This window comes from Tursiops truncatus, chromosome 7 (genome assembly GCF_011762595.2).
Source record: "Tursiops truncatus isolate mTurTru1 chromosome 7, mTurTru1.mat.Y, whole genome shotgun sequence".
In the NCBI taxonomy this organism is placed as follows: Eukaryota; Metazoa; Chordata; class Mammalia; order Artiodactyla; family Delphinidae; genus Tursiops; species Tursiops truncatus.
The window spans coordinates 53,821,391-53,839,654 of NC_047040.1; the positions used below are offsets into that span (position 1 = coordinate 53,821,391).

General features: G+C 35.7%; 1 protein-coding gene across 6 annotated transcripts in view; it reads left to right on the plus strand.

The window, feature by feature from the left end:
• The window catches only part of SESTD1 (SEC14 and spectrin domain containing 1), a 143,270-nt gene that overhangs the window by 52,120 nt on the left and 72,886 nt on the right, over positions 1-18,264 (plus strand). For all 6 annotated transcript variants that reach the window (XM_019931592.3, XM_019931595.3, XM_019931596.3 and 3 more), the window contains 2 exons: positions 9,304-9,394; positions 13,375-13,488. In XM_019931592.3, the coding sequence (XP_019787151.1) occupies positions 9,304-9,394; positions 13,375-13,488 (205 nt within the window). The remainder of the gene's footprint in view (positions 1-9,303; positions 9,395-13,374; positions 13,489-18,264) is intronic.

The window sequence follows — 18,264 nt, forward strand, 5'->3', positions numbered from 1 at the left end:
GAAAGTTATCAGACTTCACAGTGTATTAGTACTGAATAACCTTGCTAATTCTCTGAGCTGCTGATTGCCAATTTGTATTATTCATCATTAGATAACGAACTGCTTTTTAGGTAAATGGCACTAGCTAAACATATAGCTAACAAATTATGAAAAAATATTCATGGATTCATAGATGGCTAAAAGTGTTCAGGGAACTTAGAGACCATCTGAATCAACTGCCTTATTTTACAGTTGAGGGAATTGAGACTCGGAAGTTAGTTACTTGCCCAAGATCACACAGCTAATTAGCAGTAGAGCTGGGATTAGAATCTGCAGTTCCTGGCACCAATCCAGAGCTCCTCATACTTCAGATGAATAGAGTACAGTGTAGTTGCATCTTATGTGGGGTGAGGTTCTGAAGTTAAAATGTAATGCAAAAATTACTGATAGTCAAAATTACCCTTGATAAATGCCTAAGGAAGAATTAGAGACTTATGAACTATTTTTCCGTGAACATGCTAGATTTTCTTCCAGCATTGGAACATGTCAGTCATGGAGGCTGAGTTCTGGAAGACACAGTCGGCTTGTGGTTAGGTGTGTGATAAGAAAATGCACGCTTGTATATACTAGAACCAGGATCAGCCTGCCAGGATGCTCACACTGTAGGGTAAATGACCAGTTTCACTCATGCAGCCTGTCTGCTCACTCTGGGTGTGCAAACAGGAAGTACAATGGAGGGCAAAATAGCGTACACTATTTAAACGTTCTCTCTCTCTCTTTCTTATATAGATATACATATAGTACTATTTCAGTGTAAATTATGAATCAGTTTCTACAGAGCTACACATACCTACCTGCCAGCTAATAGAAAAGTTGTAAGTTGAAGCAAGATGAAAGAACTTAATTTAGCAAGACAAAATAGATACCTGGATACTTTATTTTTGATAATTGTTCTGCTAAAGTTTGACCGTCTCAGATATTTGTGAACGCCCTGACTTTTTAGCCTTCTGCTTTCTTGGATCAACCTCCTATAACTTTGGCGTTTAAAAATGTAGTTGGCAGCTTTATGGCAGTGCTTGCCATTTCATTAGAGAGCTAGAGGGTTTTTGAGCTCTTCATTCCAACTCTGGACAGTAGTTTATTAGGTGCAGCCTTAAAAACTGATTTTTCTCCTTCAGAATGCCTGCCATTAAAACTGCTTTTAAATTGTATTATGAGAGATTTCAAATACACAAAAAAGTTGAAGGAATAGTGCAGTAAACACCATTATGCCCATCACTTAGAAGCCTGCAACTAATGTTGTAATACTTTATCACGTATCTATGTGTTTATCCACCCCTCTTTCCATCCCAGAACTGTTTTTTTTTTTTTTTTTTCAGAACTGTTTTTAAGTTTACCCTGTCAGATCAGTCGCAGCTTGGGTCTAGAAAGTTTTTCCTTTTTTAGTATGTCTGCATTCTTTTTGGTGTGACTTGTTTCTCCCAGACTCTGCTGTTAAAGCTTAACTCCTCCCTACTGTGAATGTCTCCAGACAGCTCCAGCAGTGTAGCTAGCTAATGCGGCCTCTTCTTTATAGGAGATGTCCAAAAGTAGTCTTTCATTGCAGTGAAAATGTTAACATTCTGAATATAGTAACAGCTTTTTAAAAGTTATTTAAAAATGGAAAGAAACTATTTAGTTCTTACCCATATTTTATGCTTAGTTTCATGACCAGGAGCAAGGTGTGATACATACTTATTTTAAATGGGTAACCCAGTACAGTTGAAAATGGGGCCATTTCCTGATTCCTTTACACACAGCTTGGTCCTAAACTTGTTTTTGGTTTCTGACTCTTGAGCAGAGGGCTGAGAAGAAAGGAGAAGTTCAGGTTAATTGTAACCTGACCTGAATACTAAGTTTATGTTCAGGTAACTCCTCATGTCCAGGTCTGTGTGGAGTTCAGGACTAACCATTATTGCCCCATTTTCTACAAAGGGTTTTTAATAAAAAATAACAGACTGACACAGCTGGGCCAACCTGAGTGTTAAATTTTAGGAGAGGTAAATGGAGTTTTTCTTTTGTTTTACCAGCGATTGCTGTACACTTTAGACATAAACAACATGATTAGAAATTATGAGTCCATGACTCAGAAAGCAGAATCAAATTCAAGATTACCTTATGGAGATAAAGAAAAGATATATAAATTAATCTGCAAATCTTTTCATTAAAAAAGTAAATATTGAGATTAGCACTAAACAAAACCTCACAAGTAGATCTTTATCTCATATCATTTCTTTATATATTTCAAAATTTTAAGTCAGAAGCATATTCACATTCAAAGTATAAAATGAAATTTGTGTCAGTACTATTACACAAAGTATGATTATAAGATATTGAGACTACCAGCTTTTTAAAAACATGTGGCAAAACATATGCATCAGTGTTTCTCAACCTTCTTTGTCATTGTTATCTTTGTAAGGAGCCCTTTTAGGCAGCTTTTCCTATTCACTTCTGCTTGATGTCATAGTTTACTGTTAAATCAGTCTGATATTAGAGTGCAGAGCCATGTTTCATTTATCTCCATATTCACAAGGCCAATAAAAATGATTTGGAGACCTTAGGTGTTTGTTATATGGATATTGAAGGAACCAACCAGACTTAGCAATAAAGTCATAGAAACGACTTAAAATATATTATGAAAGGAGGTATAACAGCTGTGTATGGTGAAATATCATTTGAATCCCATACAAGTAGTTTTGTAACTGCCAGAATTCTATGGGGCATATATTCTGTACATTCAGAATTTAAAAAAATTTATCTGTGGACATTTTTATTCAAAGAAAATCTTACAGAGAAACTAAATTTATAAAAGAGCTAGAAGTGCAGGCCCACAGCCATTCCTGCTCATCCCCACCTTCTCAAATTCCACTTCCACTGCAGTGCCCCCTCACCCGCTTTTAAGGAGCCTCCTTGGAGCTTACAGGACTCTGCAGAGCACTTAGAAGGTAATTTGAATATGAATATAACACTGATTGGTTCAGTATAGTCTGTGAGAGTGTGACTGGGATGGCTCTTCTTCTTTTTTAATTTATTTTTTATACAGCAGATTCTTGTTCGTTATCTACTTTGTACATATTGGGATGGCTCTTCTTTATTTTTGTTTTTTTATGGGACATGCTTCTCAGAAAGTTTAAGGCAGTGCCTTCCTTTCTCCTCCTTAGCAAATGCACTTCTGGCAAATGACGGTATAATTGTGTTGATCTTAGAGTTACTTCAAAGCACTGTAGTTAAATGCTCTGAACATGCTTTATGCTGTTGATGAGTGCTTTTTTAATATTTACTTCATTCATTCAACGAATATATATTGAAAACTTATAATGTCCGTTTTAAAATGTGACAGCTAAGCTAGCATTTCCTTTCTTTACCACGTATTTTTAAATTTCCTGTCTCCTCTGTTCCCTTTTCATGTGCTTAAGTTCACGTCGAGGGATGGCTGGGTTGTCAAGCTGGACTAGTACAGCAATAGCCAAGCTAATTTCTCTATCTCCAGTCTCTCCCCAATTTGTACACAAGGACAAGATAAATTTCACCAAAACAACAGTTCTATCATCCTTCTCAGTTTTCTAGGACCTCCTCTCCTTTCCACACAATGAATTTAATTCAGTAGTCATTTATTTTGTTGCTACCAAGTGCAGACATTGTACACCGTGCATTGTGAAGGCAAGAAAGACTAGTGTGTGCTCTCAAGGACAGTCTTTCAGCCTTCTTAACTGCTATGCCAAGACCTTGTGTGATTTGACTTAACCCTTTCATTTCATATTTCTTGAGCGCTTATCATGCAAGGCACTTAGTTTTATAGCACTTGTATTAATTAACTCAGTCTTCAAAATAACAATATTATTATCCCTATTACATAGATGAAAAAATGAGGGCAGAGAAATTTAAGAAACTTGCCCAAATTAATAACTGGTACCTTTGCTTATATTCCTCTTGCTCTGTATCCTTTTATGTTAAGTTTCATTAGCTCCTTTATGTCAGTACTTCCCAGAGTCTTCCAGCTGTTCTCCAGACTTACAGCACTTGCCGTTTCTGACTCTTAGGCATTTAATCATAATGTGTTTAATGATAATTCTTGAATTTTTACATTTATTATTTAAGTTTTACATTAAAAAATTTCAAAGATATATGTTTCCCTAGTAACATTAAAAAGGTGACGTCAGTGAGTGTAAAGTAGACACTAATTAAAATACTTTTATTTTACCTTTTCACCTTTCTAAATGATCTTAAGCTTCTTGAAGGGAGAAACTGTGTTGTATAATACATATTTTTTCATAATCCTGTGCAGTACCTCATATTGATACTTAGTAATCAATAGTCAGTGGATATGGGTTTCTGCTCTTTATCTTACTTAAGTTTCTTCATAGCTCTGTGTACTCAAATGCAGCCTGGCTGATCATTTTCAGAACATCTCACATTTGTTGGAAAATCAAACATGTAGAAGTTGCAGCTCAGTAGAAGCTATTTTGGTGGATAAGAAGTTTGTCTAGGCTGGTCTTGCTTTCCTTTGAAGACATTAAATTTGAAATGGACCTGGGAATTTACTTATGGGTGATGATTGGGAGGCATATGTGAAAAAGACTATCCTATACTTAAGGAAATAATAGATAACAGTAAGTCATTTAATTCTCATAACAGCCCTATGAGACGAGCACTATCATCCTTATCTCTTACATATAAGGGAACCGAGGCATAGAAAGAGTGGGTAATTTAAGTATCTTGACCTAGAACCTGTGGCATACCAGGGTTGGAGGGGGATTTGGACCTAGTGGTCTGACTCCAAGCCTGTGTTTCTAGCCACTGTTGTATTCACCTCTGTTATAATCACAGTGCCATAGCTATTGATAACTTTTAATATTCATTTGCATTTAACCTGCATCTATCACAATTGAGAATTGACATATGAAAATAACTATGGTGAACATAGTTGAGCATAACGGAAATCTTTTTTGTTTTAACATTTTCTTTCAACAGTATATTCAGCGTATATTTAAAACCATAGCATTTTTCTAGCTCAAAGGGAAATTGTTGATCATCCAGTTATAGAATCATGGAATGTCATGATTAAGAAAGTACCTTAACGGTCATCTAGACCAAACATCTTCAATCATCTAGACTAACCACTTTACCCATACTTAAATCCTCTTTATAGAAATGCTGCCAAGTACTTGCCCAGATTAATCTAATTCTGTAGAGAGTCAGCATCTATAGAAGTTACTTTTCTGTTTCTCTCAAGTATTGATTTTTTTCAAATTTGGATTTTAGGTCAGTTCTTCCTAATTGTAGAAAAACTCATTTACGTCACAGAAGAAACATCAGAACACAGAGGTTTAATGACTTGCCAAGAATCACACAGAGATGACTCATAAGTCTTCAGTCACTTAGTAAATATGTGAGATCCTACAATGAGTTCCTCATCATTCTAGGTGCTGAGGAAATGGGTGAACAAAGGCCCAGTCCCTGCCCTTATGGGCCTGATGCCCTAATGATCAAATGAATATTATAAATAAATACATAGGGCTTCTCTGGTGGTGCAGTGGTTGAGAGTCTGCCTGCTGATTCAGGGGACATGGGTTCATGCCCCGGTCCAGGAAGATCCCACATGCCACGGAGCGGCTGGGCCTGTGAGCCATGGCCACTGAGCCTGCGCGTCTGGAGCCTGTGCTCCGCAACGGGAGAGGCCACAACAGTGAGAGGCCCGCGTACTGCAAAAAAATAAAAAATAATAAATACATAGTATGTTGGAGGTTCATAAGTCTATAAAACAGACCATGAAAAGAATTAAGGGAGGGATGGAGTGCAAAGGAGTGTGTGGCAATATTTTATAAAATGAGAAAGTAACATTTTACCAGAGATGAGTGAAGTGAGGGCCAGGCTATACAGATACCTGATGAAAGAGCATTTAAGAAAGAGTATCTTAGACAGAGGGAGCAGTAAGTGGAAAGGCCCTGAGTCAGGAGCAGGCTCAGTGTGTTGTGCGATCAGTAGGGAGGGTAGTGTGGGTGGAGCAGTTTGAGAGAAGGAGGGTTCTGGGAGAGCCCTCAGAGGGGCTGCAGTCAGAACTTAGAGGACCTCGTAGGCCATGGTAAGGACTTCAATTCTGAATGAGAAGGAAGGCCATTGTTACATTCCTACCGAGGAGTGATATGATCTGCGTCTTCTAACATTTCTAGAGGCCCTCTATATTTAAAGCTGGAAGCTGCCAACGTATCATTAAGACAATAATATCCTTGCTTTCTGGAAGCATATTATCTGATGAAGATGATTATAAACAAGCAATTATAATAAAACCATAAGTAAAATTAGTGCCATTAAGTAAGTATAAGCAGAGCTCTCTGAGTGGAAAGAAGGAGCCCTTAGTCGTAATCAAAGAAATTAGTGAAGAGCTGCAGAAAATCCATTGACAGTCTCTTTCTAGCCAAAGTGAGTGAGCTTATTAAGGACCTGCTCCTCCTTTAATAGCTGTTTTAACTTAGGCACGTCACCCTTGAAAGGCTCTAATGGAGTAAGAACAAGGAAGTGGGGTGTTAATAGATTTTTTTTTTTTTTTGGTTAGTGGTCTTAAAATTATAAAATGTTAATAGTAGTGTAGGAATTTACTAATATAGCAATGCAGCTACACACCCTTTATAAGAGACATAATATGCTTCTAAATCGAAGTATGTTCTTGTTAAAAACAGTTTAAACCATCACTCCACTTGTAGGATTGCAATTTTTTTAAAAAAGGGACTTCCCTGGTGGTCCAGTGGTTAAGAATCCACACTTTCAATGCAGGGGCATGGGTTCAATCCCTGGTCGGGAAACTAAGATCCCACATGCCCGTGTGGCACAGCTAAAAAATTTAAATAAGCAAACAAACTATTCCTTTCAAGTAGTTGAAAGCTCACTTGATCTTACAATCTTCAAATATGTAGTATCTTTGAATTGTGTGTATTTTCTTTATCTATCTTAGTAAAATGTGAGAAAATTATGATTAAGGGTGTTTTTAAGTACTCTAAAAGATAAATTTAGAGTATTTTATGCCCTTATGATCACTGCAGATGGCACTTGCAAGCTTCATTACTTTCTTTGTCTTAATATACAGATTAATTTAGTGTGCTTTGAAATATAGATGTCTCGTTTGTGTAAAACTTACTTGTTTAACAAAATGGTTGTGTAACCTGTACCTCATAGATGCAGGTGCCAAATTATGGGGATGACTTACTTCTCTTGGGCTCTAGTCCCAACCAGCAAAGGCCCTCCACTGGACAGCTCCATGTATCTTAGCTCCCCTTCCTGCAAATTTCCACACTGCACTGGTAGAGTCCCTGAGTTGCCGCCACTTCTCTGAAGACCACTCACTGACAGTAACTCTACTAGGCTTGTCTTTCTTTGGCTTGTATCCTCCATAAGTCAGGGTGGTCTTCTCCTTACCTGATCCCACAACTAGCAGTTAGATGTCAGATTTGCTTCCCCCAGCAAGTCTTTATGTGCTCTTGCTGATGCAGAAGAGATCACTGTATTATTGCCTTACCCCCACGAATGCTTAGTGGATCCTTTATTTTGTAATGCAAAATCCAAAAATAGAATACTTCAACATTTTTTTATTAAGATATAAGTCACATATCATAAACATCATTTTTTAAAGTGTACAGTTCAGTGGTTTTCAGTATATTCACAAGGTTGTGCGACCATCACTCTCTAATTCCAGAACATTGCCATCAGCCCAAAAAAGAAACCTATACCCATTGGTAGTCCCTCCTCATCCCATTCTCCCCTCCTCTCAGCCCTTGTCAGCCACTAGTCTGCTTTCTGTCTCTATGGATTTACCCATTCTGGACATTTCATATAAATGGAATCATACGATATGGACTTTTGAATCTGGCTTCTTTCACTTAGCATGTTTTCAAGGTTTATCCATGTTGTAGCATATATCAGTACTTCATTTCTTTTTATGATTGAATAATACTCTATTGAATGGATTACCACATTTTTTTTTCCCATTCATCCATTGTTGGACATTCGAGTTGTTTTGGATTTTGGCTGTTATGAATTATGCTGCTATGAATATCTGTTTGCAGGTTTTTTGTATGGACATATGTTTCACTTTGCCTCACCTCTTGAACAGTTCTCTGCTTTCTTTGGAAGCTCAGCTTCTGTCCCTGCCTACAGAGTCACCTATTCTTCTTCCAGATCTTTAGCAATATCATCTTCATTCTTGTGACCTTACTGTTTCTCAATAGAATTGGATATCCTTCTCCAATAATCCTCTTGAGGTTAATGTGAATGTTTGGAGAGAGTAAGGGAGGATTAGTAAAATTCCCTGGACTGTTGGATTTAAATCTCAGGAAAGGGCCTGCTATTAACCTTTCCTATAATGTAGGCAATTGGGAGAACTTTGTGTGGAGAGAATTTTCACTAACAAATCCTTGCTCTGCTAAGCAAAGCTGCAGTTTCTTCCACTATATTAGAGGGAGGGCAGTTGAGATCTTTACGTTGTTGATTTTATAAGTAAAACAAATAGTAATAGTAATAATAAATAATAATAATATAGCTATGTAGTTTTGGTCATAGGATAGAGTTTTTCCATGTTGTTGTTGCATTTTACTAGGGCAGGCTTCTGAGAAGTGTTTAGTAGGTACTTGAATAATTGAATATAATATATGGCAATAACACATTTTCCAACACTCAAGATAGTATTGTGCTGGTCAAGTGACTAAGAATGCAAAAGTGAAAGCAGAGGTGGGTCAGACATGGTGTATTCAAGCTTTGAATTCTTATATACACCAATGCTACTTCACCTCGTTAAATTTCCCCAAAAGAACACCAAGAAGCTTATTTCCAATGGTTTAATAATAGCTTACTTTATTTTCTACCTGTTTTGAAATATCACTTCACAACCTTACACTTCTGGCAGGAAGGAGAGACAAGAAGTACGTCCACACTTGGCAGTCATTAGTTACCTACTTCACTGTGATCCCATTTTACAGATGAAGAGATTGAGAGGCTAGTGAGACTACTTGAATGTTGCTTTGATTTCTTCTCTTTTTAAGACATTGAATTTACGTGCTTTTAGAGTAATTTTCTTACCAAATTAGCTTATAAATTGTCAGTGTTTCCTGAAATGAGAAAAATAAATTGCTTGAGAAAACTGAAAGGACACTGAAGAATTCATTTATTGACAGTGCAAACCAAGTCAATTGAGATTAATGCTGCTCCATGTATGATTACACTGTAAACTTTATTTAGGATTATTAAGAATAAAATAGGAAGCTTGTTTTAATACTCTGTAATTTTGTTTCATTTCAGTGAAAAGTGTAAGGCTAGAGGATTTACCGTGATTGTGGATGGCAGAAAATCCCAGTGGAATGTGGTGAAAACAGTAGTCTTAATGCTACAGGTAATTTTATTTTTGACTATTAGGAAGTGGTTTTATTGTACAGCAACAGATGAGGTGATAGTGGCAAATGCATTTTGTTTATTGGACTGTGCCCAAGCTTCTCAGCAGTGACTGAGTTCTGAAATGCACAGGTCACTATTGGATTGTTTAGATTCAATTCTTACAGGTTTCACTTGAGTAGTAAAATAAATTTCAACCTTATTCTAAAGGTTTGTAAATGACCAAAAATAATATGTCATGTTTAAGTAATTTAAACAACTAGGCCAATGAGTCTCAAAGTGTGAGGGCAGAGGTTATCAGACTCATCTAGGAGCTTTTGCACACTGTAGTAGCTGCATCATCCCACCTCCACCCCCTCCTAATACCACAGGTAGGGAGTACGACTGGGTAAGTCTAATCTGAAAAAGCTTCTCAGGTGGTTCTGATAGGTTTCTCCTTTCTGTTACCCTTTTTCCTTCAAAAATCACCAGGATTCATAATAGTCTTATATCTGTCTCTGATCTAGAAGAAACGTACTCTGACAGCTGTGTCCTTGGGGGCTTTAGCAGCTGACAGATAAGCATTTCATAAACAGCTGTGATTATAGAATCCCTGATCTGGTCCTAGTCTTATGTTTATATTTCCTTGTGCTCCTCACAGAATGTTTCTGTAATCCCTTGCACATAGTAGGTACCTAGTAAATACTTGTTGGTTTATTGTGAGAGTATTGAGGATACTGTGATCTGAAAGAGAAAAATACAGTATTTGAGTGGTTGAAAGGGGACAGATTGCTCTGATGTACCTGGGTTTCCTTAGAAGGGCTTGTATAGAAAGTAAAAGTTAAGTGAGTTAAATAAGAGAGATTATCTAATTTAAATGAAAGAAGGTGAAAAGGACATTCCTGGCAGGGACACTGTCAGTGATAGCTCAAAAATTAAGTGAATACAATGAAAGGAGCTGATGACAGGCCAGTTTGGGGGCAATATATTGGCTGTTACGTGGGATGTTGAACATTGAATTAGGTAAATATTAGTGAGATTGAAGGAAAGATCAAGAATTTTAAATGAACTGGGAAATAATCGGTAGCTGCTTTAGGGTTCTGTGGAAAGAAATATAATTTAAAATTTTAAATGATAACTAGGGAGAATGAATCTTAATGGTTTATTTTTATTTGTGATAATTAGGAAAAAGAAATTCAAGGGATGGGAACTGGTAATTTCAGTTTTTAGTTTTAGTGCTTAGTATTGTTCAGGTACTGTGCACTAAGCTTGCTATGTAAATGATCTCATTCAATTTCATCCTCACAAACTTGGGAGGCAGGTTCTACGATCCCCAAAGGTCTTCAGGGATTTTAAGTAATGTACCCATGGGAGTACATTACATGGGAGTCACGATTGGAACCTGGCACAACCTAAGCCCCAGGTTTTTATCCTTTAAAAGTGTATATTTACCAGTGGGATGTATCTGAGGTGGTTCCCAAATTATCTCCCCATTACCTTATTCTTAACTGGTTGGCCTAAACCTTCATCATTAGAATCACTCCTTTGGGTTGGAAAGGACAGGTTCCAGTGGATCAGTTTTCAAGGGAACACAGATTGGTGTCCCATAATAACTTTTTCTGTCAAATATGTTCCCAGCACTTTTGTATTCCAAACCCTGAAGATTAACTCTTCTCTGTACAAGTTGTTACAATAACTATTAGATGAGAAATCCATTAATTATGACCTTGTGTTCTTCCATTCAACTGTGTCACAGATGAGCTGTTTGGGACTTGCTGTTTGAACTGGACTTTGATCAGTGGCACTTTTGAAGAACAATCAATGGATGATTTAATCCCCTCTTGCGATTTCTTTTCTGATAGGTATTTTAACAACTTTTGGACTTATTAATAGTTAAGATTTTCAGAAGTTGCAATGGCCTGTTGTTTGCTCCTAGTCAAACAGTTTCTACATACAAAGTTATTCATTGCTTTTATTTCAGAAGGTACTGGTACTGGCTGTTTGGGAGCCCAGAGCTTAGTGCTGGCTCTGCCTGTAACAAATATTCTCTAAAATGAGTGGCTTGGTTTCTCTTGTTTCTCACAGCTTTAATACGCAATGATTTTGAAATAATATTCTAACACAATCAACATATAAATAAACCTCATTCTACTCTAAATTTCCCAGCCCCTCTGATAAAAGTTTTGATAACACTGAGGTTTTTTTTTTTTTTTAACTTTATTCACAACCCAGTCATTGCAGGAGGTGCTAGATTTGTGATGTGCACAGTGACATGATTAAATTGAAAAGTTTTCTATTTTCCCCTAATCAATACTTATTATTATAATTATATAACATTATTATTCAGTAGTGCTATTTATGGTCTAGAATAGTGGTTGACGACTATTTTATAAATAGAGTTTATAAATAGAGTTTTATTGTTTACATATTGTTTATGGCAGCTTTCATACTATGTGGACAGAATTGAAATAGTTGCAACAGAGACTGTATAGCCTGCAAAGCCTAAAATATTTATTATCTGGACCTTCAGAAAGAATTTACTGACTCCTGGTCTAGAACATTTGGAATGGTATGTTAGAACTTTAGCGTCAGACCGACCTGCCTTCTAATCCAGTGCCATCCCTCACAACTCTGTTCCCTTGGACAAGTTACTTTAGTTCTCTCAAGCTCAGTTTACTTTTCTGTAAAATTGGAAGGATAACATCCACTTGTTAATGTGAATTCATTTATTCAGCAAAGATTTATGGAGTATCTTCTATATGTCAGGCACTGTCATAGGCTCTGGAGATATAGGAGTAACATTATAGATAAGGTACCTGCCATTGGGAAGCCTGTATTCTTTTTGAGGAGTCAGACAATAAGCAGTTAGACAAATTACTAAGTAATGTAACATCATATAAGGATAAATGCTATGTAGAAAAATAAATTGGTGAAAAGAGACTGAGTCAGATGCTGCTACTTTAGATAGAGTGGTCAGAGAAGGTCTCTCTGAAGAGGGAATATTTGAGTAGAATCCTAAATAAACTGAGGAAGTACTCCTAGGTATAGGGCAAAGAACATTCCAGGCAGAGGAAACATCAAGGGCAAAGTCCTGAACTGGGAGCAGACTTGTCACATTCTAGGAGCAGCAAGAAGGTCAGTGTGGCTGTGTTAGAGGAGTGAGCTGAGAGGGGAGAGGTGTGAGATGAGGTCTGAGGTCATGGAACCTGAGCTTGGAGGGCCTTCTTGGCCTTGGTAAGGGGTTTGAATTTTATTCTGGGCCTGAGAATACGTGAAGCAGGGAGGCCTGCTAAGAGGATATTTCAAAAGGCTGACTAGTCTGGGAATGTTAGCAATGTAGGTGGTAAAAATGGGTAGGTTTAATTAAGATATATTTTAAAGATAGACTTCATGGGACTTGCTGATAAAATATATGTGGAATATGTATTAAACTCAGTAAATGTTAATTTCCATTCTTTAGATGATATGAATAACTGCATCTAGTAAATGTGAAATTGTATTTGTCGAGGTTTAGTTTTGTCCTCTTCTTCAAGTTAATAATCACGCAGAATCTTGGCCTTTTTGCATAATGGCTGGTAAGAAATTTATTTTGTGAGAATATTGATTTACGTTATTGGAGGAAATTCTCTAAGATGATTGTGTTACAAAAAATGTTTTTCATATTATAGAAAAACCAAATTTAATAATTTCTCAACTAAAAATAATCTTGCAGCTTAAATATATTCCTGTTATAGAGATTCAGTAAAATACAAAAATAATTCACATGTACTGTCTGTATTACATTGTTTTTTGAAATCTTCTCTGAATCAGCTTGTCTTTCAAGTATTTCTGTATTGCCATGTACATTTTGAAGTTTGCAGTATTGCTTCTATTTTATTATTTTAATTATTTTCCAAAGGTCTCCTAGTTACTCAGCCTAATCATGAATATCTAATAATTTATAACTTTAATAAATTATTCATTTTACATGTATAATTTGTAAATTTTTTTTGTATTCTATAGAATGTTGTTCCAGCTGAAGTGTCCCTCGTTTGTGTAGTGAAGCCAGATGAATTCTGGGATAAGAAAGTAACACATTTTTGTTTTTGGAAGGAAAAGGATAGACTTGGCTTTGAGGTAAATATACTGTATAAGAAAATAGAAGTGTGTTATATCTTTAAAAACAGAATTTGCTGGTATTATTTTGTTTGTTCAGCATTGGATACTAAGCAGTGCTTATGCAATGCTCAATCAGTGCCTAAGTAATGATTAATATTTAGTCAGCATTCACATACTTGTTGAATGAATTATGATTCTTTGTCAAGGCCACAAATGCTTTCTTGTTTTCATTTTCATCACTCTTTGTGAATCTTTGGAATAAGTAAAAGCTTTTTATTAAAAACATTTTTAGGGACTTCCCTAAAAATCCGACATGCTGCACAGCACGGCCAAAAATAAATAAATAAATGAAAGTGAAAATAAAAACATTTTTATTACCTTACCAAGAAGACATTTAACTAATACTAGGAAATCCTAGACATTCAGAAATTGAAGTTAGAGCCTATTTTGTATGATGTCATAATTATTTCTTAGTATCTGGTTTGGTTTTGATACATGAACACAGTTATCCGTACTTTCCTATTGGCATTACTCTCTCCCTCTTACTTTTCTTGTGTGAAAGCTTGGTTGACCCTTGAACAACATGGGTTTGAACTGCACAGGTCCACTTACAAGTGGATTTTTACAGTCAGCCCTCCCTATTTTCGGGTTTAACATCCACAGATACAGAGGGCCAACTGTATTCATTGTACTTTGCCATTTTATATAAGGGAATTGAGCACCTGTGGGTTTTGGTATCCATGGGGTTTCCTAGAACCAATCCCTTGTGGATACTGAGGGAGGGCTGTACATATTATTGTAGATCAGAAAGAAGTCCTAAGATGGAATACAAATTTAAACAATTCAGTCATATTTTTCCTTCCACAGCCTATTAATCCCAGCTTCCTAGTAGGAGAGTTGATAGATACTAAACTTTACATTAGTTAGTGTGGAAGCACTGAAGGGTGCAAAACCTAACTCAACCCTGTAGAATCTAGCCTTGGAATGTTTACAGGAGTCAGACAATAAAGACTCATTGTGGACTTTGCCAGACTACAATAGTCATTTTTATTTTCAGTAAAGTCAGTTTTTCTTGGTATGGAGGAAAAGTCTCCAAGGTGTCTAAGATAAAGATTTAAGAAAATCTAGTTAAAAGTTTTTAAATGATGTAGCACAAAATGTCTTTAAAATGTGTGATTTTTTTCTGCACTTAAAAAAAATGTTAACTGCAGTAAAATTCTTCCATTTTAGTGTACAGTTCTGAGAGTTCTGACAAACACAAACCGGTCTGTAACCATCACCATAATCAAGAAACTAAGGAATATTTCATTACTCCAGAAATTCTCTCATGTTCTTCTGTAGTCAACTCCTCCTTCCATCTTTAGTCCCTGACAATCACTGATCTGTTTTATGTCCCTGTGGTTTTTGCCTTTTCCAGAATGCCATGTAACTGGAATGATAAAGTACGTAGCATTTTTAATCTGCTTCTTTCACATATGCATTTGCATTTGGGATTCATCCATGTTGTTGGATGTACTGGTAGTTCCTTTCTTATTGCTGAGTAGTAATCCACTGTGTAGATGTACCACAGTCTGTTTATCCATTCTCCAGTTGAGGGACATTTGGGGTTGTTTTCAGTTTTTGGTGATTATAGATAAAGTCACTGTAAACATCTGTGTATAGGCTTTTGTGTGAAGTTTTTATTTTAAGAGATAAAATACCTAGGAGTGGGATTCTTGGGTCATATGGTAAGTGTATGTTTAATTTTATAAGAAACTTCCAAATTGACAGTTTCAAAGTGGCTGTATGATTTTGCATTCCCACAGGCATAGTGTGAAAGTTCCAGCTGCATTTTTGTCAGCACTTAGCATTGTCAGGTTTTCTTTGTTTTTAAATTATAGTTACTCTAGTAGGTGTGTAGAGGTATCTCAGTGTGGTTTTAATGTGCATTTCTCTAATGATTAATGACGTGAGTATATTTTCAAGTGCTTGTTTGCCATCCATGTACCTTCTTTGGTGGTGTCTGTTCAATTCTGCCCAATTTTTAAAAAAGAATTAAGGCTTTTTGTTTTCTTAATATTGAATTTTGAGAGTTATTTATATATTTTGAATAGAAATCCTTTATCAGATATGTTGTTTGCAAAAATTGCATCCCCATCTGTTGTTCGCTTTTTCATTCTTTTAACAGCGCTTTTAAAGAAGTTTTTAACTTTGATGAAGTCTGATTTTTAAATTTTTCTTTCATGAATCAGGCTTTTGGTATCATAGCTGAGAAATCTTTGCCTAATCCAAGGTCACAAAGATTTTCTCTCATGTTTTGTTTTAGATGTCGTATAATTTTAGGTTTTATATTTAGATTTATCCATTTTGAGTTAATATTTGTATAAATTATAGTCTGACAATATGTATTTTATGACTTCGGTTATTTTAAGTTTGTTAAGGTTTGGTTTTTGACCCAATATATGCTCTATCTTGGTGATTTCCTTATGTACATGTGTTCTCCATGTACTGTGCATGTGTATTCTGCTGTTGTAGGTGGAGTGATCTGTAATTGTCAAGATTGTTCACAGTGTTGTTCAGGTCTTCTGTAGTCTTTGTAATATTCTGTCCACTTATTCTATCAATTACTGAAAGAGGAATATTGCATTCTTCAACTATAATTGTGGATTTATTTCTCATTTCTATCAATTTTTTCTTCATGTATTTTTAAGTTCTTCTGTTGAGTTCATAGATTTAAAATCATTATGTCTTCTTACTGAGTTGACCAGTTTATCATTTCATTATTAAATGTCCCTTTTTTATCCATGATAATAATCTGGTTCTGAGGTGTACATTATCTGATACTAATGTAGCTACTCCAGCTTCCTTTGACTACTGTTTGCATATTGTATCTTTTTCCATATTACCTGTTTACATATCATCTATTCACCTATTTCTTTACATTTAAAGTGGATTTTTTAATAAATATAGTATAGCTGGGTCTTGTTTTCATATCCAGTCTGACAATCCGTCTTTTCATTGGTTTATGAGACCATTTATATTTAATGTAATTATTAATATGGTTGGATTAAAATCTTCCATCTTGCTAGATTTTATGTATTTTTTTCTTTTTCTGCCTTCTTTTGGATTGAGTATTTTTATGATTACATTTTATCTCCATTATTGACTGGTAATTTATATCTCAAGTATTTTTTTCCAGCGGTTGCCCTAGGTTTACAATATACATCTTTTATTAACGGAGTCTTATCTTCAAATAATATACCACTTAACACTGGTAATTCCTTAATACAGTATATCTCTAATACTTTCCTTCCATTGTTTACATACATTTTACTTCTACTGTAGTGTAAGCACACAATATATTGCTACTGCTTTTGCTATAGATAGTCTCTTGTCTTTTATAGCAATTAAAATAATAAAAAATGAATTTCAGTTTTACCTTCATATATGACATTTCTTTACTACAAACTTTTACTTTGCTAATATGTGTTGTGAATGATCATAAGATACATTTAACATATAGCATTTCCCATACTTAGTTTTCCCCAGGGCTCTTCCTTTGGGAAGCATCTCCTGGAAGTATGGTTGCTCACAACACCCAGTGTTCTTCATTTCTTTTCAGCTTTTTGGTTGGTATGTTCCTTCTGCCTAAAGAACTTCCCTTAAAAATATCTTACATTCCAGGTCTGTTGGCATTGAGTTTTCTCAGATTTTGTTTGCCTGAAAAAAGTCTTTATTTCAGTTTTGAAAGTATGTTCTGTTGGTATAGAATTTTCTTTCACTGTTTGTTTGATTTTTTTTCTTTTAGCACATTAACTATATCACACCATTGCCTTCTCATTTCCTTGGTTTCTGAGGAGAACTCTACTATTATTTGTATCTTTGGTCCCCTATATGTTATATATCTTTTATCTTCCTTGGCCACCTTCAAGATTTTTGCTTTGTTTTTGGTTTTCAGCAAAAACTGAAAAAATTTTTCAAATCTAGACATTTTGTAATGTCTAGGCATGTTTTATTTGGTGTTAATTCTGTTTGTTGTTTGCTGTACTTCTTGGATCTCTGGTTTGACTTCTGCTATCACTTTTGGAAAATTCTTAGACATTTTCATTTCAAATATTTCCTCTGTCCCATTTTGTTTTTCTACTCCTTCTAACCTCCAATTGCATGTATGTTAGACCATTTGAAAATTTCTCACCATTCTAGGTTGGTGCTCTATTTCTTTTTCTTTTTTGTTTCAGTTTGGGTATTTTCCCTTGATCCATTTTCAAGTTCACTGTTTGTTTCCTTGGCTGTGTTGAGTTTATTAATGAGCCAGTTGTAAATGCACTTTATCTCTTTTACCAGGTTTTTGGTTTGTAGCATTTCTACTGGATTCTTTCTTATGGTTTCTGTCTCTTTGCTGTAATCCCCATCTGTTTTGCATGTTGTCTTGCAGTTCTTCCATGAGAACTGTTAGCATATATCATAGTTATCTTAAATTCCATACCTAATAGTTCCAATATCTGGGTCTGTCTTACTCTAGTTATGTTGTTTGGGTTTTTTTCCTGACAGTGGGTTGTTTTCTTTCTTGCTTTTTGTATGTTGGGTGTTGGACATCTTGTTTAGGACAGTAAAGACTGAGATAAATCATATTTTTGCCTGCACATGGACCCATCTTGGTTTGTGCTAGGATTTTAGTGGGGCAGGGGAGGGGTTGGTTTAGTCTAGCCAGGAGTTGAATTGGCTTTGGCTTTTGTTGTTGCTCTTCTTTTCCTCAGTGTATCACAGGCTTTAGATTCCTCTAGAGTTAGTGTTTGTCTCACCCTGAGCTGTAGG